The following is a 27,801-nucleotide window of genomic DNA, read 5'->3' on the forward strand; positions in this document are numbered from 1 at the left end:
ACAGACCAAGCAGGGCTCGAAATTGTGAATGCACCAATCTCGGTGTCTCAAACGAAATTATTCACCCCCTAGGTCAGATACAATTCGAACTAACTATGGGGGATGAGAAACACAAGCGAGCTGAAATTGTCAACTTCTTGGTCTTGCCCACCACTTCATGCCATAATATGATCTTGGGTAGAGGTACGATTGCCCAATTCAACGCTATAAACCGTCACCAACGCACGGCGCGTTGGGGTTCCCAACACAACAGAAGTAACATTTGTATACCGAGATCATTTGTGCGCAGTAACAAGTATACCGCGAGAAGGGAGAATGAAGCTTCCAATGGCAAACAACGCGCCAGAGGAATGGATTCTCAACCCAAAATTCCCAGAACAAACAATCACAATTGGAGCTACGATATCAGATGACACAAGGGTGAGAATGAAAAGATTGCTCACAAACGTATATATCGGTCTTCGCGTGGCAACATTCTGATATGACTGGGGTTCCGCGAGACCTGGCGCAGCATTCTCTCAAACACATTCAAGTCTGTAGAGCCAATTGCTCAAAAGAAAAGAGTCATGGGGGATGAGAAGGCAAAGGCCATGAATGAGCAAGTAGAAGATCTACTGCGCGCAAATATCATCCGCCCAATACGATACCAAACTGGGTAGCCAATCCTGTGATGGTAAAGAAGAGCAATGGGTCATGGAGAATGTGCATTGATTTCAAGGACCTCAACAAAGCGTGTCCAAAAGATTGTTACCCCCCTCCCAAACATTGACGCGAAGGTGGACTCTGTGGCGCCATTTAAGCTCAAATGTTTCCTGGATGCCTATAAGGGCTATCACCAAATTCAAATGGCACCACAAGATGAGGACAAGACTGCCTTCAGAACTGACAAGGGTGTTTTTTGTTACACAAAAATGCCCTTTGGTTTGAAGAATGCAGGAGCCACTTACCAAAGACTCATGGATGCGGTTTTCAACGAGCAAATTGGAAGAAACTTAGAAGTCTACGTGGATGATTTGGTGATTAAAAGCAGGGAGGAAAAACAAATGCTCAAAGACATCGAAGAAACCCTTTGGCGCCTAAAGGAAGTAAACATGAAGCTCAACCCGAGCAAATGCACATTCGGCGTAGAAGAAGGGAAATTTCTCGGTGTAATGGTCACCAAGGATGGTTTCAAGGTGAACTCAGAGAAGGTGAAGGCTATCCTTGACATGCCCTCACCATCCACCATGAAGGAAGTTCAAAAGTTGAATGGCAGATTGGTATCAATTAACAGGTTCCTAGCAAACCATGCAAGCAAATCTACCCCATTCGTTAACACATTGAGAAATTGCTTAAAGAAAAGCCAATTCAAGTGGACGCCTGAGGCCGAGCAAGCTTTCAATGAGATAAAAGAATGTCTGATAAATCTGCCTGCGCTCACAGCTCCACTTCCTGGGGAAACTTTAACGTTGTACCTGTCAGCAGGAGAGCGCGCCATTGGCGCAGTATTACTGGTGGATCGCAAAGGAATCCAAACACCAATTTATTATGTAAGTCGGGTGCTGACAGATCCTGAGACGCGCTACACCATCATAGAAAAGTTAGTTTTATCACTAACGCATGCGTCGCGCAAGCTTCACAGATATTTCAATGGTCATCCTATTGAAGTCCTGACTGGTTACAACATCTAGCAAGTCTTGCGGCGTCCCGCGCTCTCAGGAAGGCTGACAAAATGGGCGCTGGAATTAGGAGAGCACACGATCGCCTATAAGCCTCGTCCAGAAATCAAGGGACAAGTCTTAGCTGATTTCATCGCAGAAATCCCTGAAGGAAAAGTTGAAGAGGCTCAGCGCGAATTAGACCCTCCGCAAGCCAATAATGAAGAAAACGTTTGGAGATTATTCACTGACGGAGCTTCAAACAACGAAGGGTCCGGCGCAGGCCTCAAGCTGGTGGATCCAGAAAATCATGAGTATACTTACGCAATCAGGTTGGATTTCAAGAGCACCAACAATGAAGCTGAGTATGAAGCCCTGCTGGCTGGTTTGCGCATCGCGCACAAGTTCGGAGTCAAAAAGCTAGAGGCTCATGTAGATTCATACCTGGTATCGGCGCAAGTCAATGGCCTTTATGATGCCAAGGAGAACACCATGCCTCTGTATCTAGAGCAGGCGAAAAAACTCATCGAACAATTTGAATCTTTCAGAATCATACACATTCCGCGCAGTGAAAATAAGTCTGCCGACGCGCTGAGCAAGATGGCATCAACCAGCTTCGATCACTTTGGCAAAGATGTCAGGGTGGAAGTAATGAGCAACCCGTCGGTGGGAGCGAAGTCTGTCCTTGTAATTCATACAACACCTTCATCATGGATAACTCCAATAATGGAATTCTTGAAGGAGGGAAAGGTACCGGACGATCGCGCACAGGCGAGGAAGATAAGACACAAGTCGCAGAACTACGAACTGCTTGATGGTACGTTATATCGACGCTCTTATCTTGGACCGCTCATGAAATGCCTGGATGCTGAGGAAGCAAGCTATGTGATCAGAGAGATACACGAAGGAATCTGTGGAATACATGTTGGCCCGCGCATGGTGGTTGCCAAGGCAATGAACGCAGGTTACTATTGGCCAGGCATGTACTTGGACGCGTTAAAAGAGATCCAAAAATGCAAAGCGTGTCAGAGCTATGCGCCAAACACCATGCGGCCAAAGAACAACTTGATTCCGGTGACCTCTGCATGGCCTTTCCACAAGTGGGCAATCGATATTGTGGGTCCCTTACCACAAGCGCTGGGGCGAGTAAAGTTTTTGGTAGTGGCAGTAGACTATTTCACAAAATGGGTTGAAGCCAAGCCACTAGCAAAAATCACCGCCGAGGCAATGAAGCAATTTATTTGGAGCCACATCATATGCCGTTTTGGCCTGCCAATGGAAATTGTGAGCGACAATGGCAAACAATTCACTGACAGGAAGATATCCAGTTGGCTCAAGGAATTGCGCATCAACCAAGTCTTCACTTCAGTATACCACCCTCAAGGGAATGGCCAAGTGGAGCGCGCGAACCAAAGCTTGCTGAATGGGCTGAAGAAAAGGTTGGAGGGAGAATCCCATGCATGGGTCGAGGAGTTACCTAATGTCCTGTGGGCGCACAGGACATTAAGCAAAACCAGCAATGGCGAGTCCCCGTTCAGCCTAACCTATGGAACGGAGGCTATGATTCCAGCAGAGATTGGATGCCCATCCTATTGAGTGCTCATGATGAGTAAAAAAGACAACGAGCAAGAAAGGAGGTTGGATCTCAACTTACTTGAAGGGCGCAGAGAGGCGGCTATCATCAGTGAAGCCAAATACAAGAAAAAACTAGAAAAATATTACAATCAGCGCGTGAAAGAATGCCACTTCAAGAAGAATGATTTTGTCCTTCGGAACAATGAAGCTAGTCGCGCAATACTCTCGGGAAAGATGTCTCCCAACTGGGAGGGACCTTATCAAGTCTCGGAAGAATTGGGAAAAGGCGCATACGCTTTAAAAGATTTGAATGGAAAGAAAATCCCGAGCACATGGAACGCAGCACAGCTTAGAAAATGTTTCATGTAAAAGTTGTCAAGTTTGTAATCAAGGCCCTTTAAGCCATTATGAATAATGATGCGCGCTATTTTCTCTTAATGTGTGTTCTATTACCTTTTGCATACATGTTTCACACTTCCCTTTATTAATTTTGAGCAATATGACAACATTGTATTGACATCAAACTAAAAATAAAACGAAGTAAAACATACATGCTCGAGCTTCAAGCTCAAACGCGTTAACGAGTTTTAACTCTAAAACGTCGGGGCCTTAGCCCAATAATATGAGCCTTAGCTCAAATCACCCACAACATCCATCCTACATGCTGCGCAGCTAGACCATAAAAGTACCTAAGCACAACTAAGGCAAAGCACATGCCAAAACATAGTTGTTAAGGTCTTAGGTCGAGGTCGCACATGGGATTATAATGGATATCAGAGTAACACATACTGACACGTAAAGGCTAAAAAACTCATTCATAATTCCCTATAATAAATGCGCGATAACGTCGCGCAAAGGAGGAATAATGAAGTGCCAAGGCACGTGTCAGCATATTCAGAATATTGCAAAATAACTTGAAATGTGACAACTGTTAAGGATTAAATAAAATAATTTCCTTACAGCCTTGTCCAAGTTTCAATGTGTAAGCATACCTTATATTCAACGAGCACAAACATGCAATATAAAGAGATGAATTGGGAATGCGCAAGATGCGAATAAGGGAAAAACAAAATTTCATTCCAAGACATAGAAGTTTACAAATTTACAAAATGATGAGATAAAAACTACAAACAAAAAAAAAACATGAAGGGCTTTTCAAGTCTCTATATCAACATCAACCTCTTCATCGTCCTCATCATTACCTCCTCCCTCAGCATCTGGCGCAGCCCGCTCCTTGTCATCTCCAAACTCACCATAATCAAGCTGTTCGTCTTGAATGGAGTCGTCTTCTATCACGATAGTGTCAGGAGTAGGTCCTTTGGCCACGCCAGAGCCGCTAGCAGAGGCAGCATTGCCCGCGCCATCATTGCTGCCACCAGTCCCTTCACATTCGTCAAGTAATTTCTTTAGCGCACCAAGATCGGGCTGGTCAGCAAGCGCGGCTATCTGCAAGTCACAAGGAAAAGTATGAGTACAAAAGATTAGGAAAATAAGTCAAGGTAAACTCATTAAGGTTAAAATACCTGCTCAAGGATGGGAATTGGAGTATTCAAGTACTTCTTTCCCACCTCGGCCATGTCAGCGCAGACAACGTCGAGCTGATAAGGGTAGTCGGATGGATTCTTCTTCAGCATGCCATATTCATAGCCATCCTTAAACCCTTCAGCTCGACCCACCAAGCGCGACGCAGCATTGCAATCCATCACAAGGGTCTGAAACTCGTCTGAGTATTTCATCGCATAAGCGCAACGAGTCACACCCTTTGAAACTAGCCATTGACGATCCTGCGCGAGAGAAGAAACAGACGTCTCAAGAGCAGGAATCTGAGAGTTTAACAACTCAACAGTTTCGTTGGTTTGTTTTAGCTCTTCTCTGTCAGACGCTGCTGCCGCCAAGGCTTCATTCTTTTCTGCTCGCGCAGCATCGAGCTTTTCTCTGTCAGACGCTGCTGCCGCCAAGGCTTCATTCTTTTCTGCTCGCGCAGCATCGAGCTCTTTCTTCAGGCGCGCAACCTCACTCTCTAATAAAGATTTGTCAGTGTTAGCCTGCGCAAGAGTTTGATCACGCGCCTCTGCCTCCAACTCCAAGTCACGCGCTCGACGCGCGTACCTGGCCTCATCCGCTTCTGCCGCTTGCAGCTTCTCCCGCGAAGCTGCAGCTCATGCCGCGCTTCACAAAGGCAGCGTTGGCACTTGCTCGGTTCTCGCTAAGTTCTGCTTGGAATTTCTCAGCTCTCTCTCGAGCGTCAGAAAGATTCCAAGCAGAAATCTTAGCCTCTTGCTTGGCCTCCACAAGGGCATCACGCACTTTTACATAATCATTGCGAAGCTCTTGGGAGGCAGCAAAGAACGCAGACCCAGCAAAAAGGTGGTCGTTGAGCAAGTCCACGCGAGCGCGGCCCTCCTGAAACCTCCTTTCAGCCGGAGGAACAGAGTGAGCCCAGAAGTCTTCACACACGCCCATGGATTGAAATGAGCTATCTTTAGTAATATTCCAGCTCGGGCGGTATATGTGATCGGCTTCCTGCAAACACAAAGCAACGCAAAAGAAACGTTTTAGTTATCTAGACACTAATCTGGAAGTCCGCACAGCGGAGCAAAACAAACTTATACCTGCGGAGAGCCGGCAGAAAAGTCAGCGCCAGCCCCACGAGAAGAAGGCTGCGCCACGAAATCTCGTGGCGCTACAGGGCTTGCGCGGCCACCATCAGAGCCTTCAGAATTGACTTCCTCATCATCCTCTGTAACAGGTCTCTTCTCCTGCGACTTGGAAAAATCAAAAACAGTCTCACGAGGGCTGCACGCAGGAAGAGGTGAGGGAGGTCTTGACGCCGTTAGATCAGCACGTAAAATAGTCTCCTGCTCCTTAGTAATCCCAATGAGAGGAGATTCAGTGGTTGTTGGAGCAGGAGCAGAACTAACGGCGCCGGCGCCGGCGCCAGCAGTGCCACCAGCAGCTTGTGTGCCAGCTATAATTCCTATGAAAAACTAACAAGGAGAAATGATTCATAACTTGAACTAAAAGGAAAAATCAGAAAATCAAAGCGCAATAAATACCTTGGCGCACCGCCGTCCGCGAATTGAGCATCGCCATGAAGTCCATTTTCCCCCTTTTCGAGGGTAAAACAGGGGACTTCAAAGCAACCTTCGGCGCAGCCTCGGTACCTTGCTGCGCCTGAGGTTGAGCCACCAAAGTCGCCGGCTCTACAAACATTTGAGTGAGCAAAGCTTCATTAATAACTCTATCGGAATCACGCTCATAAAACCACAAAATATAAACAAAGTATACCTGTTGGAGAAGATGAAACAGCAGGCGCAGCGTCGCTTCCCTTGTCCGTCGCGCGAAGAGATGAGGTGGCAGCACCATACCTCGTGTGGACGGGAGGATTGCCCATACCTCGAGGCAAAGAAGACGAGGAAAACTTGGAGGTAAATCCCTTGGTTTTCTCAAGTCCCTTCGCTTGGGTAGGAGGAGGATTCTGGGCAACAAGGGCATCATTTTTCTTCTGTTTTTTACTGGCCCCTGCGCCAGTTTTGCCTTTAGCTTTGCGCTTGAGTTGTGGCGCCTCAGCTTCTTCCTCCTCCGCCTCCTCTTCCGCAAGCTCCAACTCATAATTCTCGAGCGCATCTACAATACGTGCAACAGAAATGTTAACCAAATTTGGTATTCTAAAGGCCTAAGCATAAGTACAAAGGATTACCAGGCGCATCGCTGTCAAAGCAAAATTCTAAATCGACAGGGATGAACATATCATCGAAGCGATCGGGGAAAGCAACTTCCCCAGCACTCAGCGCGACAGAGCCACCCTCCATATGCTCGTCATAGGCGGCGTGGACGTATTCCTTGCTTACTGCATAATACAAGACAAATGATATCAGCAAAACGAATTATATTCGCGCAGATATAATGCAATGAGCAAATAACTCACCCAAGCCATCAACATGGATGACAGGCTCAGTCGCGCTGTCGGTCCACCTCTTGCTCATACCAACCCCCACCAGCGCCTCCTCGCAAATATTCTTGGCGGGGGATGGTTCAGCAGTTAACTTGTTAACCCATGTGCCCGTTGGGTTCTTAAGAACATTCTCATCCGCGGGCGCAGAAGTGATCGCGCGCATGGTCATGCGGATGGGAATCACACCAGCCTTAATGTAAAAAAAATTTTCAGACCCGTCATGAAGGCTTTTGAAGGAAACAGTGCAGCACTTAACCTTCTGATTGCGCGGTGTGAATGAGAACCAAGAATCTTGGATTTTTGGCTTGTAAAAATGTTGAAAGCGCCGAGGGGTGGGCTCCTCGCGCTGAGCTTTGCACATGAACTCAAAATGAGTCATGCGCACTAGTCCACAAGGATGGACTTGGGATATGTGAATCCCATAAAACTGAAGGAGCGCACCTATAAACCTTGTCATCGGAAGACGAAGGTTACAGTGAGTGAAAAAGTGAGAGTATAAAGAGATATAGCCGGTGGGCGGATCTGCCGCCGTTTGCCCGGTCGCCGGGAGCAGACAGCTGTACTCAGGGAGAAAACCCTGAGAGGCGACGAGATTATCGAAGTCAGACTGTTTCAATTTGCAGGGAATCTAATCCCATCTCTTCACCGTTTTGTTCTTCCCCACCTCCTCTGACGAGGCCTCGGCAGCCCGTTTACCCTTGACGGTCTTCTTCAAAGTGGACATAACTAACGATTTTACACGGCGTTTGCTGGGGGAAATTGTGGTGTCTGGGTTATCAGACATACAATTGGGAATCAAACAGCGGTTACTTTAAGCGCGGAAATCTGGAAGCAAAAGATAAAGGCTCTTAATCGGAATGAAAATTGAAGGAGAAAGAGCTCTGAAAATAACAATGAAGATGAAGAAAAAACCACTCAAAAGGCTTGCTTTTATAGGCCCAGGAGAGAGAGAAAGAAACAGGTAATGATCAGAGTTACGCTCACGCGCCCCCACTCGCAGGTGCAGGCCAACATGAGCGCGACACGTGTTCCTGACACTGTATGAGGAGACATGAAAGGTCACTGTAGCACCTCGAGCACACGAAAAGTCTGACACATAACGTCTCCATCTCTGACGCATGTCAGCACCAACCAACCACGTACATGGATGATTCATTTCAACCAAAAGGATAGAATTTCGCGCAACGCACATATGAGAAATAAAAAGAAAAGACAAACCCTATTAAAAGAGCAAACTATTAAGTCTAATATCTATCTTACCTCGCTCGCGCGAGACAAGACACACATTAGACTGGGGGGCTTGAAGAGGTATGCACCCGCCTTAACATCGAGCGGGGCGGGTCAACCCACAAGATATAGACAAGAGGCTTGAAATCAGGATGTCATGAAGACACAAAGCCAAAACCTATGCGCGTGGCGCATATCACATATGCTCACGCATATCACATATGTTCACGCATCACATATGCTCACGCGTATCACATATGCTCACGCATCATATATGCTCACGCATATCACATCTGCGCGTGGCGCATATCACATATGCTCACGCATATTACATATGCTTGCGCATATCACATCTGCGCATGAAACATCTGCGCGTGAGAATAAAGAGAAGACCTCGCGCATCCCCAGGATAGGCGCATATCACACATGCACATAATCAACCACGTCCTTATCCAAATCAGGATAAATACAACCATGATTGTGCTCATCAGGCAACCTTCCAGAAGGTATCCTTTAAGGAATAAAGAATATGCTGATGTTGACAGCTGCCAATGAAGGGTGGACAACTCAGCAAAACCCATGTGCTACCACGTGATTGCACATGGGTCAGGTGAGATACCTTGGTCAGAGAATAATCAATGAAAAGCACCATGTGTCCTAAGGACACATGGCGCGAAGCAATAGGAGGAGGCCAAAAAGGCCCTAATTGGGTCTGAGCCCAATCATTGGAAACCCTAATACTATAAATACCACACCACCTCCACAAGGGGAGGTAAGCAAGAAAATATATTCTAAGTCCTTACTCACTTTCACATTCTTATCATCTTCTCCTACAATATCTTATTCTCACACCGGAGGGTTACCCCAAAGAGGACCCCTCTGTCCCTTTCTGAGGGGTAAGTTCACGGTGCTGCTCATTTTGTAGGTGGAAGAACTCATATTCCGGAAAACCATCGGTGACACAGCACACTCATACCCGAGGAAAGTTGATCGTATACTAGTAAGTCGATCCACGTTTCTTCACCAACCAAATCACTGGAAGTTGAAGACGTTGGTGGTGGCCAACAGGCCGTGGATCACTGGTGAGCCAAGAGAGAGGGTAGGTCGGTAGGATATTCGGTTTCAATTTAAAGCAAATGAAAGCAGAAATTAAAAAGAATAATCAGTTTAAAAACTGACAAATACTGTAGTAATTAAATGATTTATGATCCTACTTAATCTACAACATACGGTCATGCACAAAGCATATAAAAAGTATAAAAATATGTCACATTAACCTGTCAAGTGATAACGGAGTTTCATAATAGCAATGTTGTTGCATATGAAAAGAAAAGGCGATCAGTTTATACGAAACTTGTTAAGAAGCATTTCATCGAACATCTAGCAGAACTAAAGTTTTCCCAAATCATGACAGTTGTTGCAAATGACAACCACAGGTGATGAATTTATACCAAACTGGATAAGAAGCATTTCATCGAACACCTTGTAAGCATAACCAAAAAATAACTGTTCCTCTCATTCTACAATCCAATTACAAAGACAAAAAAATCGGCAACAATGATGGAACTTACCTTCGATGATGATGGGGTGTTCTGTACTTTAAAACACAAAAAGCAGAGCCAAATACATGCGTTTTTACCTCTGTAAAAACAATCGATCACAATCTAAATCAAACAATCGATAAAACCCTAACCTGAAATGACCATCGCCGTGGTGGTTGTTTCCATGTGTCGCAGATGTCTCCATCTCTCTCTGGAATCAATTTGTGTTTAAACTTTAAAGACATTATCGACAGAAGAAAGACATGAGAGGGTAACACGTAAGAATACACGTGTGGCTGCAAAAATACGTGGAGCTTCAAGGGTAAGTGTTTGATAAGCACAATAAACAGAACATAATGCACAGCAGCTTAATGCGGAAAAAGAAAGAAACAGTAAATTAGTGTCTTGATATATATAATAACTCGGTTAGTTACCCTTGTTTTAAGAAATTTTATTTTATAATTCTAAAAACATTTGAAATATTTGAAGAAACAATGTGGTATTAAATATTAAAGGTAGAAACATACATTTAATTTACTAACACATTAATCTTAAAACATCTAAAATATTATATGGTTGGACACAATATAAATGGTAATATAAATGATCGATTTATTCATGTAGAGTGAAAAAAGACACAAAAACTGATAAATTGTTGAAACTAAGGAATAAAGTAAGTTACAATCAAATTTGACAAAGTGAAACATAAATCAAAAATCTCGAAATATCTCTTTGTAAACAACATTAGATGTCTTATTTGTAAGTTTGCCATCTGCGTCCAATATTAAAAATTTGACTCCGTCTCTACTCTTCACTCTTGATAGTGCCACATACAACTGTCCATGGCTGAAAACAGGATGCTTTAAATACAAACCAACTTTTGATAGTGACTGTCCTTGACTTTTGTTAATCGTCATTGCAAAACATACTGAAATTGAAAATTGTCTTCTCTAGAAACTTGAAAAGAATCTTGTTATCTGTAGGTATCATATTTACTCTGTGAATATATGTGCGAGTACCAATATTACCTCCAGATATTGTTTCAGCTACTACGACATGTTTTTAAAGAGATATGACTCGCAGCCTAGTACCATTACACAAACCAATTTGATGGTCAATGTTTCGGAGTAACATAACAGGAACACCCACCTTTAAGACCAATCTATGATTTGGCAATCCGGAAATTTTAAGACCGTTTAACACGTCGGGCGAGTATAAATTTGCTTGCAACGGATCAACGAAGTCTTCTGTTGGACAGATACTATCTGAGCTAAGGTACTCCTTTTCATCTCCGGGAAAAAGTGAGATCAACCGATCATTAATGTCTTGGACATCTTCATTGGTAGGTGCAAGTATTGCTCTTTCACGAAAGAATTCAATATTTTTGATATTTTGTAGAATTGAAGGATAAACAAAATCAATTAAACTTTGAATCGGATCATACGAGTCATTGATCAAATAAAGAGAGCTGGACAATAACATTGATCCAAATAAAGCACGAAGATAATAACCAGAACCGGATGCACTCGCCTCCTTAATTGCTTCGATATATTCCATGTCTTCATCGAGTAGTCCACGTGCATAGCAAGCATCTCTAAATGTAGGATATGTCTGGCCATCTACCGTCCGAATATCATCAAAAGATTTTGGTCCTTTGACTTTGTTTAGAAGAATTCTTAAGAAATACGCCTCACCGAGAGACGGAGAAACTTGATGATTCTTCCAATTGAAAAACCCTGCTTTCGTCGTTCCCATTTTCGTTGTTCAAGTTTCCAAACAAACTTAGTAGGAAATTCAACATAAGTAAGGTTTCGTGCTTCGTCATTAATTTGGTTACACAACATCCAAGCTGAAAACATTGATGAAGAAACTGATGGTTTGTTAAGGACATCATCAATATCATCATCGGGCCCGTACGTAACCTGTTGTTGACCAGGGAGATGGAAAGGAAGCCTAATTACTGAAGGCGAGTTGTAATGTACTTCAAATGCAAATATCCTCCATGCTGCTTCACACGCAGAAAGGTATCGACAATCATAATATTCTCTAATTTCATCTCTTGCTTTATCTTGATCATCTTGATTGTCAGCGTCTACAACAGCAACTGTAGCCCTGTCAGGACCTTTGTTAATGTATTTGAATAAATACTTTATGGATGCATCCTGATTACACCACTCAACGTTAATATGTGCTTGATATCTTTTCAGAAGCGTTTTATTATATGGCACGACACTTCTATTGTCTAAGTCCACAGCAGACTTTTTAACTGTGCGTCCAGAATCTCTTCTTCTGTATATAGGATAACCATTTGAATCAATAGAATTGTGAGGTGTAAACTTTTTAGGGAACTTTTTAGAACACCTTCTATTAATCATGCATGAACAGTTCATGTTATCATAACCACAAGGACCATACATCATGAATTCACTCACAAGGGAATATAATTCATGATCTTCCTTCTTGTCTGGAATCTCGGCCGAAATAAACGGGTCAATATGATCAACGGTAGGAAGCTTGTGATCAGCATTCATGAATAAACATATATGGGCATGAGGCAACCCACGCTTTTGAAACTCTACGGTATAAACAACTACATAAAAAATGAATATTATTAATGTTCGATATAAATTGAAAGTTGCTAAAAAGAAGACTATGTTTAACAAATACTATTATATTAAGTAAATAATAAAGTAAATCACCTGCTTGAACCTTTCCCAGAACTTCGTCCTTTTTTAAGTCTTTGATGATTGCATCAAGCTTAACTTTAAATAATCTACACATGATGTCAGGCCTGTCTTCAGGATTAATGGTGGTACTATTCAGGAATCTTTTAACTTCAGGCCATTTAGGATTGCATGTTATAGTTATGAAAAATTCTGGATATCCATACCACCTATAAATAGCCATGGCATCTAGGTAGTTTTGCATCATGTACCGAGAACCTCCGGTAAAAGATGAAGGTAATATCACACGTTGACCAACGCGGGACATGTCTTGGTTTTTGGTGTTTTTTAAGTTATGAATATTCTCATATGACTCACATCTAAGAACCTTTTGTTTTTTACGTATGTAGTTGATTCTTTCGGTTTCAATCATTGTGTATATATCAACTAACTGTTGTTGAAAAAGTCTTCTTCCATTCAGAGGCAATGAGAAAATATTTGGCCTATCTTGAATTCTGTAGGCAAAAAATTCTCTCATGGTGCAGTTTGGCCGTTTACTTTTTTGTAAGCTTCTAAAATCTCTATGAGGGATGTCAACCCTGTAACAATCATCACCGTAAATATAGAAAAGTGGATATTGAAGAGGAACGTATGAAGGATGCAATTCACTTATATGCTTTAGACTTCCCGTTTTAGTTTCAACAATAATGTCTCGAGGCTCAATATTACCAATATCACCAACAATCAGCGCAGCAACTTCAGAAGAACTCGGCAAGTTGTATGTTCTTCCATCTTGTTATCTTCTTCCAATAAGACGCAACTTAAGGTTAGCATGAGGATTTTCTTGAAAACGATCTCTTGCCATCCTATAAGATTTCACCAGCTCATTATGAGAATCTAACATACGCTGTAGATCCTTTATTATCTCAAGATCTAGCAAGTTGGAACCTCTTGTAGATTGTTTTTTTGATTCACTGGTAGGAATAAGAATATTTGTTTGTCATTATTTGAAAAAATGACATGAGGTCAAATGTGTAAAAATAGTTAATTAATTGAGTTAATACATACCTAAATAAGCATTGTCTATTTGAGACTTTATTTTCCGTGTCATATATGTATAGTTGCGAAAAATTTGGTTTTGATCCATTCTCTGGCAAAAGACTTCCAATAGAATGATAATTCTGACCGCTAATCCTAAACACGAATTGAGCGTTACCTCTATTAATGGAGGAATCAACCTTTCCGCCCATTGATGTAAACGCGAACATAGAATTGTAGCGCGTCTAATGTTCTTTAAGAAAAACTTGCTTTTAGGACCAACATTGCTAAATAGATCTTTGTAAGCTGGCGGAGCATCTTTAAATTCAGGTAGCTCGACCTTACCGTAACCACAACATAGGAAATAATTTGTTTTTCCTTCTTTTTTTTTTCCTATTCCACCCTCATTTTTCCACAATTTTGCATGGCATAATTCACATATAAGATTCTGATCACCATGACCCAAGTAATCTGTTAAATTAACTGGTGGTCAAAAAATGTATGTGCATTATTAATTGGAATTGTTGTATTATAAGTACCTGTTGAGATTCCTTTGAATGGGTCTTTAACCAAAACTTCGACATCAACTTCTTCATCTGACGTCAAGTCAAGCATAGGTATAGGATTTGTAATCCGGGAGTTACTTATTAATTTACGCTTTCCTGATGATAACTTTGTTAAAGAAGTAGATGCACAATTGCTGGATGCCATGATAGGTGAAGAAATATAAACTCGACGAGTATCACATAATGAGGTAGACCTGTTGTTTTTGGAAGTAGATGCCCCTGGGGAAAAAATTAAGATTTAAAATATGGTAACATGAGCAAGTTGATAATAATTGATATTATCGTTTATGTTTAAATTATGAAAAATAACCAGTAAACGGGTATCTTACCACTATTGATATCACCTAATGAAGTTGGATTCTTTATATTTTCATGAAAAGTATGCAAACTTCTTTGATTTGTAATCATTGTATTTGGTGTCACATTTTTTTTGCCCTGTGTAATTGATCTAGAATTTATTGATGACGAAAAAGGTTTATTAGACTTTTGGGTGTTAGGAGCAATATTAGATCTCCTGCTATCCAGAAGTAGCTTTCTTGATTTCCTGGCCTCTGAAGCATTTAACTTACGAACGTCGGCTGAAGATATAGCGGTTCTTTGCATGTCCCCTACATAAAGAAAATAATTGTAGAAATGTTGTTCTACACGGACAAATTTAAATTTTCTGAATTACAAAAATGAACGTAATATAATACAAATTGAAATCTTACAATTTGAAGCATGAACGTTGACAGGCGCTTTAGAGGATGATGCACTTTCAGGGGTGTTGCTTTTAGACATTTCCTTGTATAATAGAGTGCAAATAGAAGTATAAGAAATAGATTTACAAAGTAAAAAACAACTGTTTAATGTTATCTATTGATTTTATAATATCGATAAATTAAAATGTTTTTGTAATATGACTTCGTGTTTTAAAATTACATATACAATTTTATTGAGCATTTACAGTTGAAAACTTGAAATTCATGCTAATGACGTAAAGACAAGGAAAATAGTTTGTAGATATTACAAAGTACAAAAGTTTTTTATCTAATACGAAACTAAAATAATTGTTATATATATATATATATGTATATATATATATATTAAAAATTAAACTTGTATTTGTGTTTTAAATCTATTGTAGTCAAGGATAGATTGTATATTCTTTTAAAGGTAAAACGTGTATAAATGACTTGAAAAAAATCGATGCTAAAAACTAAACACATTCCCAGTTTAGGCGGATTGAAACTTATAGCAGTGGGAGCAAGGAATTATTTACTTGAACAATATTGGATTATTGATATGTAGATCTACTTTCCTGAATTTTACCGCATCTGAAGCATTTGCATAACGAACGTTGTTTACATAAGCTGTAAGGAATAAAAAAAATAAAATAAACATATTATTAGATGATGAGTTAAGTTTAACATAAGTAACAAATAAATTTATTTACCATTAGAAATGTCAGATAAAGTAGTTCTTTGCATGTCCCCTACAAAAGAAAAGAAAAGAAAAAAAAAGATAAAAAGTTGTTGTAAGGGTTATATAATACAAAATGGAAATCTTACCATTTGAAGAATCGCCGGTGTGTGACGCTTTAGAGGAAGATGAAATTTGAGGGGTTTTCCTTTTAGCCATGTCCTTGTATATCTATAAGGTGCAAATATAATTAAAGTTAACAGTATGCAGTCAAAGACTTCATATTTAGAGGTGATGGGATTCCACCGTTTGTATTACACGATTGAGCTTAATTAGAATACAAAACCTTAAAAGTTATAAAATCGAAAAAGGATTTATTAGTACTATATTTTTAACAGTTTAGATAGTATTGGTTAATAAATGCCACTAAAAAAGGTATTTATTTAATTTTTATTATTGTTAATTAATCTTTGTTTTGTTATAGCATATGCATGCAATCATACGGAAGCATAAAATCAATAAAAAACCTTTTTTTATATAGGTAACATATGGTGTTTTAGTGACATGAGGACTTAAATATTTCATCTTCTAATTTAGGTCTAGAGTGTTATTTGTGCAAAAACACTACGTACACGAGATATGTAGGAATGCGTGTTTGTTTTATAACTTTTATTTTTAGATATCAGATATATGATCAAAGAAAAGAAATAGAATATTATTATTAACATGTATCAATTAGAAAAAATATAATAAAATTCTAATTTGTCTTGTAACATATTAAATTTGTTATGTGAAATTGCAAATATTTATAGGATTATTAGTCCGAATAGACTCACATCATTAACCACTTACAACGATGAAAAGTTATCACAACTCTAAATGCCTAACAAATAATTATATGCATATATACGACAACTGAATATAGTTGTTTTTGAAGCATAACGTAGTGTTATAATGGTCTATGGTGTGCCCTTGATTGGTGTAAAAGCCAAGAAAATAAGAGCAACCAAGATTACAACCGGAATCAAGAGGAGCAGTTGCGGTGGCAATACCAACGGTAGAACAACCAACATGAATGCCTAACTTATTTAATGTATAAAGTATTTATTATGAAATATAACATTTTACTAAATAAAAATAAAAGAGTAATGAATTAGTTACTTGAAAGACGAACTTTGGTGTAGTACTATGATAAAATATCACACCCGGTAGAGAAGAGCTTTGTGGAACACTCTGTGTAGAGAAGAGCTTTGTGGAACACTTTGTTTATTAAAGAATATAAAGCAAGGGCAAACAGTTTACATATATATGCTATTTAAAGTTGAAATTAGTTAGGTAAACTTTTCCATATAGGCTTACGTTAAGTAACAAAATTATTTGATATGACAAACATATTCTTTTATGTTAACAAAAATAGATTAAATTTAAAAGTTATAAATCAATCTATGCCCATGATTTACGTTAGTAAATTTTGTCCTTAATTAATACAATTATAAATTGGGGTAAATATATATTTATATAAGTCAAAAGTTAACATAGATAATAGATTGAGCATAAATCAGTCAATCTAAAAAAGTATATATTTAAAATAAATTTACCTAATTAAAGAATTATTGAATGGGCGTTTATTAGTCCGAATCTTTAGCTGCAGGAGTATTGAATTTTTGTCATCATAAATTTAAATTTAATGTCTATACGAAAAAAATTCTATATTATATTGTTTTTGAATGTCTATTTTTTTTTAAGTTTTTCGTGTCTCATGTTATAAAAAAAATTCTCTTTTTAAAAGTCCAGACTTAACAGAGTAATTTGATTGAGCATAAAAATAGAATTTTTGTCATCATAAATATAAATTTGATGACTTCAATGAAAAAGGAATATCCATGTAGGTAGTTTTTTGTAGAAATATAAATTTTGTTAAAGTTTTTCGTATTTTATCTTAATTTTGCATGTAGGTACTTTAAAGTCATACATATAACTACTAATGTAGAATTGTATTTTAATGAAAAAATTAATTAATAGTAATTGAAATATTTTTTGTAGTAATTATACTTTAAGAAAGTGAAATATTATTTGTCTATAATATTAATTTGAAGTTTTGCAAAACATATGTACCACATAAAAACATAGCAATAAGCAATCATAAAATTTTATCAAAAAAAGGAATCTCCATGTAATCAAACAAAAAGAAAAATCCCCAACACAATCAAAACAGAAAATATAAAGAAACATAGTCTCAGCAAACCATGCAAAAAAAGACAATAAAAAGGAAAGTTTTTTAAATTAAATAGGAACCGACTACTACTTCTCGGTTTTAGGAATCAACAGCGTCTCATTCCAATTTGCATCACGCAAATCCTTTGTGTGAATCTTCTGTTGTTTAGTTGATGACAGAGCGGATGACTCATCAACGTCGTATACATCTTCAAGATTACGCTTCAAATCAACACTGGCAGCCGTGCCCATACTTTCATTGCTATTGGAAATCGGGGTCCCATTGTCAGCGGTACATGAAATAGAATCCAATATAATAAAAAAAAGTAAGGTATTATAAGTTCAATATAGTTAGTTTGATTTAAGTAGATAGCGAAAACATAAGTAAAAATAGTAGATAACCTTCAAAGAAACATCCGTCTGTAATGGCAACTCTGAGTTACTTGGGTTCACTGAATCAGAATCTTCAGCCTTCATTTTGTATGTAAACTCACATGCTTTACGTGTACAGTTTTGACCGGTTTATTATATAAATGAAGAAATTAACAAATTACCTGATTATTATAGAAATTCTTTTCGAGCTCTGAAATAATGTTCGGATCTTTAGTCAGTTTTGTAATGGAAAAATAATCAGCATTGTTATCAAGATTATAGTTCTTGATCTCGATCCTAAAGGCGAACTTTCTTTCTAATAAAACGTTGAAGGCAGCAGGAAGAGTTAAAATAAAAATTCAGCCGACTGTGAAAAGCATCAAATGTTTTAATTTCAAATATAAAAAGTTATAGAATTTCACTATTATAGTAATGTTATTATAAAACGATTCAAAAAAGACAAAAAGTTTACTTGTTCCTGTTCGTCCAGCACGTCTTTAGCAATTCGTCCTATAAGCTTGTTAGCCTCCCGCTCAAACATTGTAAGAGTCACAGTCCATGTGCAATCCTAGACTCGTATGGGGATCTTGTATCTTAAAAATATGATTAAAATAAATTAAAAAGATAAAGCATGGTTAATATTGTAAAAAAAAGGTTAAAAGATTTGAGAACCTAATCATAGAAGATGATACAATAGTCTGAGTGCAATTGTCATTGAGACATTTGTACTGCTTCGCCATGTAAGGCCCCGTTACCGGTAGCCCTACTTTCGTGTTGGATTTACTCATAAACACAGTTCTAAATATCAGAGTTAATTAAAACATTTACGCGGAATATAAAACTTTCATAAAACTTTACATAATTCATAACTTGTCTCAAAACATCCTTTGCCTTTCAACATTAAAGCATTAAAATTAAAACATCATAAGTCTTCAGATGCCAGATTCTTGTTCAGTGCCATGTGTCTCCTCAAGCGAGCTGCCTCATCCTACTCACCTGCGTGCATACTAAAAGTCAGCTACGTTGAGTGAGTTCTAGTTAATCACATAATCATACAATACATTCTTACGCTTCATACTTAATCTCTTAACTTTCTTTCCTATACACCTAAGTGCTTTTACTTTCATTTTTACTTTCATACTGTCTTTACATTCATAATCAAACGTTCATTTTTACCTTCATGCTTTCCTTACATACAAAATCATACTTTTTAAAGAGCCTTTCGCCCTATAACCTCACAGATATTATAAGGGTCTGGTCCCTAGTTTTCGAATATTAGAAGGGTTCGATTCCCTAACATCACAGATATTATAAGGGTCTGGTCCCTATCATCACAGATATTATAAGGGTCTGGTCCCTAGTTTTCGAATATTAGAAGGGTTCGATTCCCTAACATCACAGATATTATAAGGGTCTGGTCCCTATCATCACAGATATTATAAGGGTCTGGTCCCTAGTTTTCGAATATTAGAAGGGTTCGATTCCCTAACATCACAGATATTATAAGGGTCTGGTCCCTATCATCACAGATATTATAAGGGTCTGGTCCCTAGTTTTCGAATATTAGAAGGGTTCGATTCCCTCTTCGTTACCATACAACCATACATCATACCTCGAGTATTAGTAGGGCTCGGTACCCTTTTCGTAACCATACAACCATACATCATACCTCGAGTATTATTAGGGCTCGGTACCCTTTTCGTAACCATACATTATCATTTCTTTCTTCTATTATCTCTATCATGTTCATACACATAAACATACATAACATACTTACCTTATACATAGCGTTACAACCTGACAGTACGTGCAATATCCGAAGATCGTTCACGTACTATCAAGCAATCATTCATACATTTCACATTATCCACATAAGGCATACACTTATCTCTTAGGATAAGTGTATTAACAAACATATTGAGTATGCACACAGCCCCGAAAACGTAACACATAAATGGGGCTAGAAACTCACCTGAACACGGTTACGTTCTCCGTTGATCGTAATCCCTCTCTTCAGTTGTGCACGGCTGACTGTATAACAAGTATACATATCAATTTAACTATCACTACTTATAACAACTTTCTAGTCTTAATTACTACCCACAACGAACGGGGGTCCGGGGGCAGCGGGGTCTAGGGGCGGCAGCCCCTAGCAGGGTCCATGGGGCAGAGCCCCTGGCTGGGGTCGAGCTGCCAGGTCAGCTTGGAAAAATTTTATTTCCATTAACTGTCTTAACATATTTTTCATTAGATTTTTAATTTATTTTCTAATCGAACTTGACTTTAGGCGAAGTTAACCTTAGGCGAACTTAGCTTTAGGCGAAGTTACCAGCTAGGCGAACTTAGCTTTACAGCGAAGTTGCCATCAGGCGAACTTGGCTTCAGGCGAAGTTGTCATCAGGCGAACTTGGCCTCAGGCGAAGTTACCAGTTAGGCGAACTTAACTTTACAGCGAAGTTGCCATCAGGCGAACTTAGCTTGCAGGCGAAGTTCATCAGGCGAACTTAGCTTGCAGGCGAAGTTCGTCGCTTTGAAGGCGAAGTTGCCCAGATGAAGGCGAAGTTGCCCAGACAGCCGATGTTTTAGTTTCTGATCGGCATTTCGAGCGATTTTAACACCCTTGCTATGGTTTAATATCACCCACTACGCTACCCGACCATTTTTGGTCGTTTATACACTAAAAAGCTTGGATCTTTAAACTTCAAAGATCAAGAATCATACCTTTTTGGGCTTGTTTGGATCTCGTTTACTTGCTTATCACCACTAATCGCTCTCTCTCTCTCACTCGGGTCTGCCGGATCTGCCCGGATCTGCCTTCGGTCCGGCGGCGAAGTTAGTGTGGTATGTGTGTGTTTTTGGAGTGTTAGGGAGTTTGGTGAAAAATGAAGATATTTTGGGATTTTGGGGGTATTTATATCCCTGAAATCTCATTCTCATTTAACCACTCTCAATTAATCCAAGTCCAAGACCCGCTCCTTACCCGATATTAATTAATTACGCGAAATCACTAAACATAACTTCCTTTATTCATCATTAAAATTTTAGGATATTACATGCCACTTCAAAATCGGCTGGATTCTCTCCCTTATCAATTCTGACGGTTGTGGTTTCAACTCCATTTTTACATAAATCACAACTACGATAATTCCATGATTTCTCAATGCATAGAGCTTTGATCTTACCAACAACAATAAGGGATTTAACCTATCCAGAAATAAGAGAATTTTAATAATGATGTTTCAATGAATCTAAAAACAAAAAATTTAAAAAACAATGACATACCTCTTTGATTTCGTTAATTTCACGAATGTTGATGAAATCAATATCATTAAGAAATTCGTCTTCCAGTGACGAGACCATAGAGGTAACAACGGACCGATGAGAGGATGTTTCTTCACCAATGTTAGACAGGAAGCTGGTGTGATGAAACATTATTTGTTATAATGAGTAGGTAACTTTTAATAAAAAAAATCAAGACTTATGGATGGTCTGTTTTCATGTGTTACCGTGTTTTGATAATAGCTTTTATCAAAACAGAATCAATTTTTAAATAATACTATTACAATTGTACGATCACAAATTTGGTATGGAAGAATGGGCTGTACAGATTATATTTTTAAATTATAGCATTACAATAATAGTATTACCTTTAGAAAGTAAAGGTAAATATAAATGGTAATTATTTTAAACATATATAATAACAATGTACCTTTTCTTAAATTCTAGGATTTCATCAATTGGTGAATTTATAAACAACCGCGTCGCATCATAAACATTAGAAACAGTCCTGTTATATGTAATAACGCGAATTCGTTAGTTATTTAAAGTACAATGAAATAATGACATGATTTGTTACTTACGTCCGTATATATGCAGATTTCCGAATTGAAGAATTAGGAAAACATGAGCATTTTGCTTATTTTGCATGTAGTTCAACATTTGCTGACAATATTCCTCCCACGAGGTTAATATGATGTGTCTACCTCTGTAAGATTGTTGATATGGATAACATAAATATAGTTAAGTGCAAATGAATAAAAAAAAAGTAAAATTTGAGTTGCTTACTCCAGATCTTCTAATTTGATCTCCATCTTGATTGCTTCTTTGCCACCTCTTACCGGTTTCTTCTCCACCTCATAGCATTTGTAAACATATCCAATAATATCTAGTGTGAAATAAAGTTAGAGCGTTAAGAGTTTTAATGTGTGTTAAACAATTAAGAGTAAAAAATAAATAAAATAATACGGTATCTAACCGAGTCTAGTGTACTGAGGTAGAGGGTCTTTTGAAATGGAACCAAAATTGGTGAATTCAAAACCATACTTGGAGCCTTTGAAGGTGGTGCTTTTTTTAGGTCTGTTTGCCAACGGAAAGAAGTTTTCTGGCCATTGTCCACATGCTTGATTTTTGCGTCGTTGTCGGCCAGTGTGGGCTTAAAAATGAAGTAGCACTCATTCTCTCGGAGATGTTCTTCAAACTTAGGAAAGTAAGTTTTGAACACGCTTGCCTGCATCTTTGTTCCCTGAAAATTTATGTAGTTGAGAGTGCTGAATATTATAAAAAGAAAAAAAAATTGGTAAATATTTACCTCCTCATCCATTATAATCATTTCAATCGACCAAATTTCGTTAGGGTTCTTGTTGTTTGGTTTTCTCCATAGTCTAACAACTCGAACTTTGATTGTATAGTTTGTCTTGGTAGCATCAAGTTCCCTAAGTTTGGTCAAATTTTTTGGCTCCATGTTTCTTTGTATTAGAGACATTGTTAAAAAAAGGTGTTGTGTTTCGTAAGTAATAAGATATAACAAACTATATAAATTAAAGGGAGAGAACAATTGAATTACCGTGGCAGTTAGATCGACTTCGATGGTGATGAGGGTGGATTGTTATTAAAGAATATATAGCAAATGCAAACAGAATAATTTGATATATATGGCAAACATATTATTTTTATGTTAACAAAAATAGAAGAAATATAAAAGTTAATAACCAATCTGGGGCCTTGATTTTCGTTAGTTATTATTTTCCGTAATTAAAAGTATTAGAAATGTGTTAAATACAAAGCATAGTCAAATAGAATATTTTCATATATATGCCAAACAGTTAACATATATATGTTATTTAAAGTTGAAATTAGTTAGTTAAACGTTTTCATATAGGCTTACATAAGGTATCAAAATTACTCTGTCCCATAATTTTATTTAGTTATTCCTTTTATGTTAACAAAAATACATTAAATTTAAAAGTTATAAATTAATCTATGCTTATGATTTACGTTAGTAAATTTTGACCTTAATTAAAGCAATTATAAATTGGGGTAAATATATATTTATATAAGTCAAAAGTTAACATAGATAATGGATTGAGCATAAATCAGTCAACCTAAAAAATTATATATTTAATATAAATTTACCTAATTAAAGAATTATTGAATGGGCGTATATTAGTCCGAATTTTAAGCTGCATAAGTATTCAATTTTCGTCATGATTAATAGAAATTTAATGTCTTTACGAAAAAAAAATCTGTATTATAATTTATTTGAATGTCTATTTTTTTTATAAATTTTTCGTATCTCATGTTACAAAAAAAGATTCTCTTTTTAAAAGTCTTTAACATAGTAATTTGATTGAGCATAAATCAATCAAGTTAACAAATTGTATATATAAAATAAATTTAACGAACAACGAACGTAATCGAGTTGATGACAGAGTAATATAACTTGATCTAACTTAATTATATAAATAACTAACGAACACCGAAGATGACGCTTATTAATCAATTAATGCCTAAGTACATAATGAAATCGATTTAGTGTTTATATAAATAATTAACGAATACCGAATCAAATGAGAAAGCAACAACTATAACATACCGGCGGTCCGAACATGCTGCTGCAAGACCGGAGAAGTGGAATCGATTAATGCCTAAATACATAATCAAATCGATTTAGGGTTTATATTAATAGTTAAAGAACAACGAATCAAATCAGAAAGCAAAAACTATAGCATACCGGCGGTGGCGGTGGCTGGTGTGGTGGTGGTGGCGGGTGCTGCAACACCGGAGAAGTGGAATCCGGTGAGAAAACGGGGGTGGCGATGGCGGTGGCGGGTGTGGGTGCGGCTGCAACACAGGAGAGGAGACGAACGGAGATGAAGGCATTCTACAGCCTCATTACACCAGTGATGAGGACATGAAGGATGAATTAGGGTTTGTTTGAAAGATCTGGTGGTAACAACTAGAATCGGGCCGGGTTAATGGTTTCTAAATGGATTGTGGACATAGGCTAGAATGGATGAGTGAGGGTGGGCTAAATGAATGACACGTGGCTAGAGGAAAGCTTTATTTATTTAATAGTACATATATAAACACTTTTTTTATAAACAACTCATTTTAGCGGGCAATACACTGTATCGCGACCTCTTTTTAAATATAATAACAAGTTTTGGTGATGATTTCTGTATCCTAAACGCGTGTTAGACCACCGAACAGTTTGATCGACTGGTGTATCTATATCTCTATCGACCCGTTGCATGTCCGTTTCTACCGTTTAATTTCAAATTCTATACGCTTCACATCCTTTACCAGCTAATTTTTCCTATTAAATATGGATATATAATTGAACATTAAATACAATTAACGTAACAAATTATAAAAGTTAAAGGTAAACATGAGAGAATTGTGATCGAATCTATTATTTTCATGACTTTGTGGCCTATCTTGAGCTCGCAACAAAGAAATAGTAGGGCATCAAGAAGGTAATAAAGATAATTTACTCAATTCCATTATCTCTACGTCGTTATGGTTTTGTAGTCGTAATGGTAAGTTTAACGTTGGGTTGGACTAAGTGCTAAATGAAACACAATAGTTTATCATAATGTTGGGTTGGACTAAGCTCCCGAAAATCAAAATAAACCAAACTTGACCTTAGCCGAGCACAGGCTCGATTCGCCTCGTTTGTCCCTACCTAAAAACCTTTATTTAATGTGTGTGTATACATATATATTATAATAATACTTATTATATATATAATTATGATAAAAATATTTAAAAATGAGCTCCCCGGGTTTTCGTCTCCCTGTGTGTTACGTCGGAGAGTTATGCTCTTGTGGTGGCACAATGACTGTCAAGTGACAGTCGGCGGTATGGTTTACTGGAGGAACGTCCAAGCCAAACTCTGAAGCCAGTGTGAGCCCGGTTAAAACAACATAGTCTAGCCGCCAGAGTGGGACATCAGGACTTTGCAAATTTGAAAGGTGCAGTAGCCTAAATACACCTAAGACGTTTTAAAAAAATAAAGATGATTATTCGTATAATAACATAATATATCATAAATTATTAGAATTTAGAACCATCAAGAAGTTTAAAAATCGAATATATTAAGTTGAAGGGGTTTAAAATGGTTTTTTTTTAAATAATAAAATATCCTAATGATATTATTCTCCAGGGGTTTAGGGTTTTTGCCGAACTATTTCTTGATTAGGGTTTATCAATTCAACCCCTAATCCACCATAAACACCAAATCAACTCAAACCCATTTCAATTCATGCTCTGATTCATCTAATTACTGCACCCGGATCAATACCCATTTCAATTTTCAATCCAATTTTTCAAGAATGGTTCAATGACTCTGTTTTCAGTCCCACTGAAAAGATTTTGCATAAAGCTCAAATTTTTACATCAATTATTACCATTTGCTTCATCACCCGGTCTTCGATCACTCGATGCGGCACCGGATTATATCGAATTAAGAACCGGTATGCAGAATTCAGCTTCATCTGGTGATATTAACCAGTCTTTACAGTATATGCATTTTATGAGTGATAGTATCCCTGATAAGCCAACTATATATGACTATAATGCCATGTTGAACTGTTACTTGAAGTCGAATAATGTCGGGTTAAATGTCGGGCTAAATGGGATTTTCGCGTTGCAGATGGGAATGATAAGACTTGGGTTACAACCGAATTTGCCGACTTTTAATACCCTTTTGAAGGGGTTGAATATTGTAGGGGAGGTAAAGGTTGCATTTTGGGTTGTTTTAAGTATGCGTAAGTACGGGTTCGTCCCGTCGTTTCATGTTTTGTCGACGTTGTTTAAGGGATGTTTTGGATTCGGTGGATTCGGTGGAGTTGGGAGATGCAATCGGTGTGTTGGAACTAATGTTGGAATTTGGTTACGTCCCGACTGAACCGAAAGCGATATTGTTGGTTAACCGGTTGAGTCAGCACGAGATGGTTAAAGACGCGTGGCTAGTGTTTTTTAAGCTTTTGGGAAAAGGGTGTTTTGATTACTTTCAAAGCTCGTATTTTTATAATCCGATATTGTGGGGTTTATGTAAATCGGATCGAGTTACAGAGGCGTTAGGCTTATTTTGTTTTGTGACAAAAATAGGTCTTGTACATAATGTATGTTCATACACGGCGCTCGTTCATGGTTTTAGTGCAAAAGGATTGTTTCGTGATGCTTTTCGGTGTTTAAAGATAATGGAAGCGGATTCGGGTTGTTACCCGAATGTTAGAACATACACAACAATCATTAAAAGTTTGTGTGACAATGGAAGGGTAAAAGAGTCATTAAGTTTGCTAGGAGAAATGGAAAAAAAGGGATGTGTTCCGGATATTGTTACATACAACATAATTATTCGCGCACTTTCTCCAGAAAATATGGTTGATCAGCTTTGCAATCTTTATGAAACTTTATACGAAAAGGGTATTCCACCGGATCGTTATACGGCTACTGCTTTATCGGGTTTAGTCAAGAAGGGTAGTTTGGAAACTGCACTTAATCGTATTCGGGATATTGTTTCAAGTGGTGTTAGTATCGATGCTGCGGTTTATAATGTGTACTTACATTGTTTGTGTTATGCGCGTGAACCGGATGAGTTATTAGTTTGGTTAGAAGTATGATACAAGACGGAATCGAGCCGAATAATATTACGTGTAACACGATCTTGAAATGTTTTTGTGAGGAGAAGACGTTGGATGCAGCCATGGAGTTTTTCGAGTGGGTTGATTGGCCCGAAAAGGGGCCCGATTTGGTGTCTTTCAACACGATATTATCTAAAGCGTGTAAACTCGGTGATTCTTTAACGGTTCAAAAGGTCGTCGACTTAATGGAGCATGAAGGGGTTAAGTTGAATGTTGTTGGTTTTACTTGTTTAATGCAGTATTTTGGTAATGTGGGAAATGTTAGTGATTGTTTAAAGGTTTTTGAGCATATGGTTGTTGACGGCCCGCGCCCCTCTGTAGTGACGGTTAATGTGCTTATGGTTTGTCTTTGCAAGAACGGTGAAGTTGAAGCGGGCTGTCGGTTTTTAATAATTTGAAGATGTATGGATTGTGGCCTGATTCAAGAAGTTATGATGTTCTTATGCGGGCTGCTAGGAATCAAAAGAAAGATTTTTTGGTGGTTGATTTGTCGAGGAAATTTAGTTTGGAGAGTAGAAGTTGGATAATGAATCGAGCGTAAACATGGTTGGTTTAAAGGATTATGTTTAGACGATCTCGACTGTTCATCTAAAATCTTGGATGATGGATTAACATATAATGACTGCAAAAGAAACCTGTTTGATAGTTTTCTTGAAAATCTGAAAAAGGTACGAGTTTATTCATG

At 38.1% G+C, this 27,801-nt stretch overlaps 1 protein-coding gene and 1 pseudogene across 1 annotated transcript; one reads left to right on the forward strand and one right to left on the reverse strand.

Moving 5' to 3' along the window:
• Positions 1 to 10,997: 10,997 nt before the first annotated feature.
• LOC143609619 (uncharacterized) lies at positions 10,998 to 22,930 on the reverse strand. Its single transcript, XM_077084326.1, has 16 exons — positions 22,778 to 22,930; positions 22,513 to 22,711; positions 22,255 to 22,354; positions 21,899 to 21,976; positions 21,472 to 21,604; positions 21,247 to 21,393; positions 15,753 to 15,834; positions 15,638 to 15,676; positions 15,514 to 15,554; positions 14,913 to 14,985; positions 14,532 to 14,810; positions 14,176 to 14,421; positions 13,837 to 14,107; positions 12,635 to 13,197; positions 11,773 to 12,525; positions 10,998 to 11,671 (listed from the first exon to the last, which is right to left on the reverse strand). Exons 1-16 carry the CDS (start codon positions 22,928 to 22,930, stop codon positions 10,998 to 11,000), a joined length of 3,831 nt encoding a protein of 1,276 aa, XP_076940441.1.
• Positions 22,931 to 25,810: 2,880 nt separating this feature from the next.
• Positions 25,811 to 27,744, forward strand: LOC143609612 (uncharacterized; annotated as a pseudogene).
• The last annotated feature ends 57 nt before the right edge of the window (positions 27,745 to 27,801 follow it).

The sequence above is a fragment of the Bidens hawaiensis genome, unplaced genomic scaffold (assembly GCF_021521415.1).
Source record: "Bidens hawaiensis isolate Kalapana, Puna unplaced genomic scaffold, B.hawaiensis_p1.1 tig00006677_1, whole genome shotgun sequence".
Lineage (NCBI taxonomy): Eukaryota > Viridiplantae > Streptophyta > Magnoliopsida > Asterales > Asteraceae > Bidens > Bidens hawaiensis.

Excerpts from the sequence above, each read along its gene's own strand:
- LOC143609619 (XM_077084326.1), bottom strand. The coding sequence starts at position 22,930 with ATGGAGCCAAAAAATTTGACCAAACTTAGGGAACTTGATGCTACCAAG. Across the intron at positions 22,712-22,777 it reads TGATTATAATGGATGAGGAG|GGAACAAAGATGCAGGCAAG; the intron begins GTAAATATTTAC and ends ATAAATTTTCAG. Across the intron at positions 13,198-13,836 it reads TTACATCAATGGGCGGAAAG|GGTTGACATCCCTCATAGAG; the intron begins GTTGATTCCTCC and ends TGATTGTTACAG.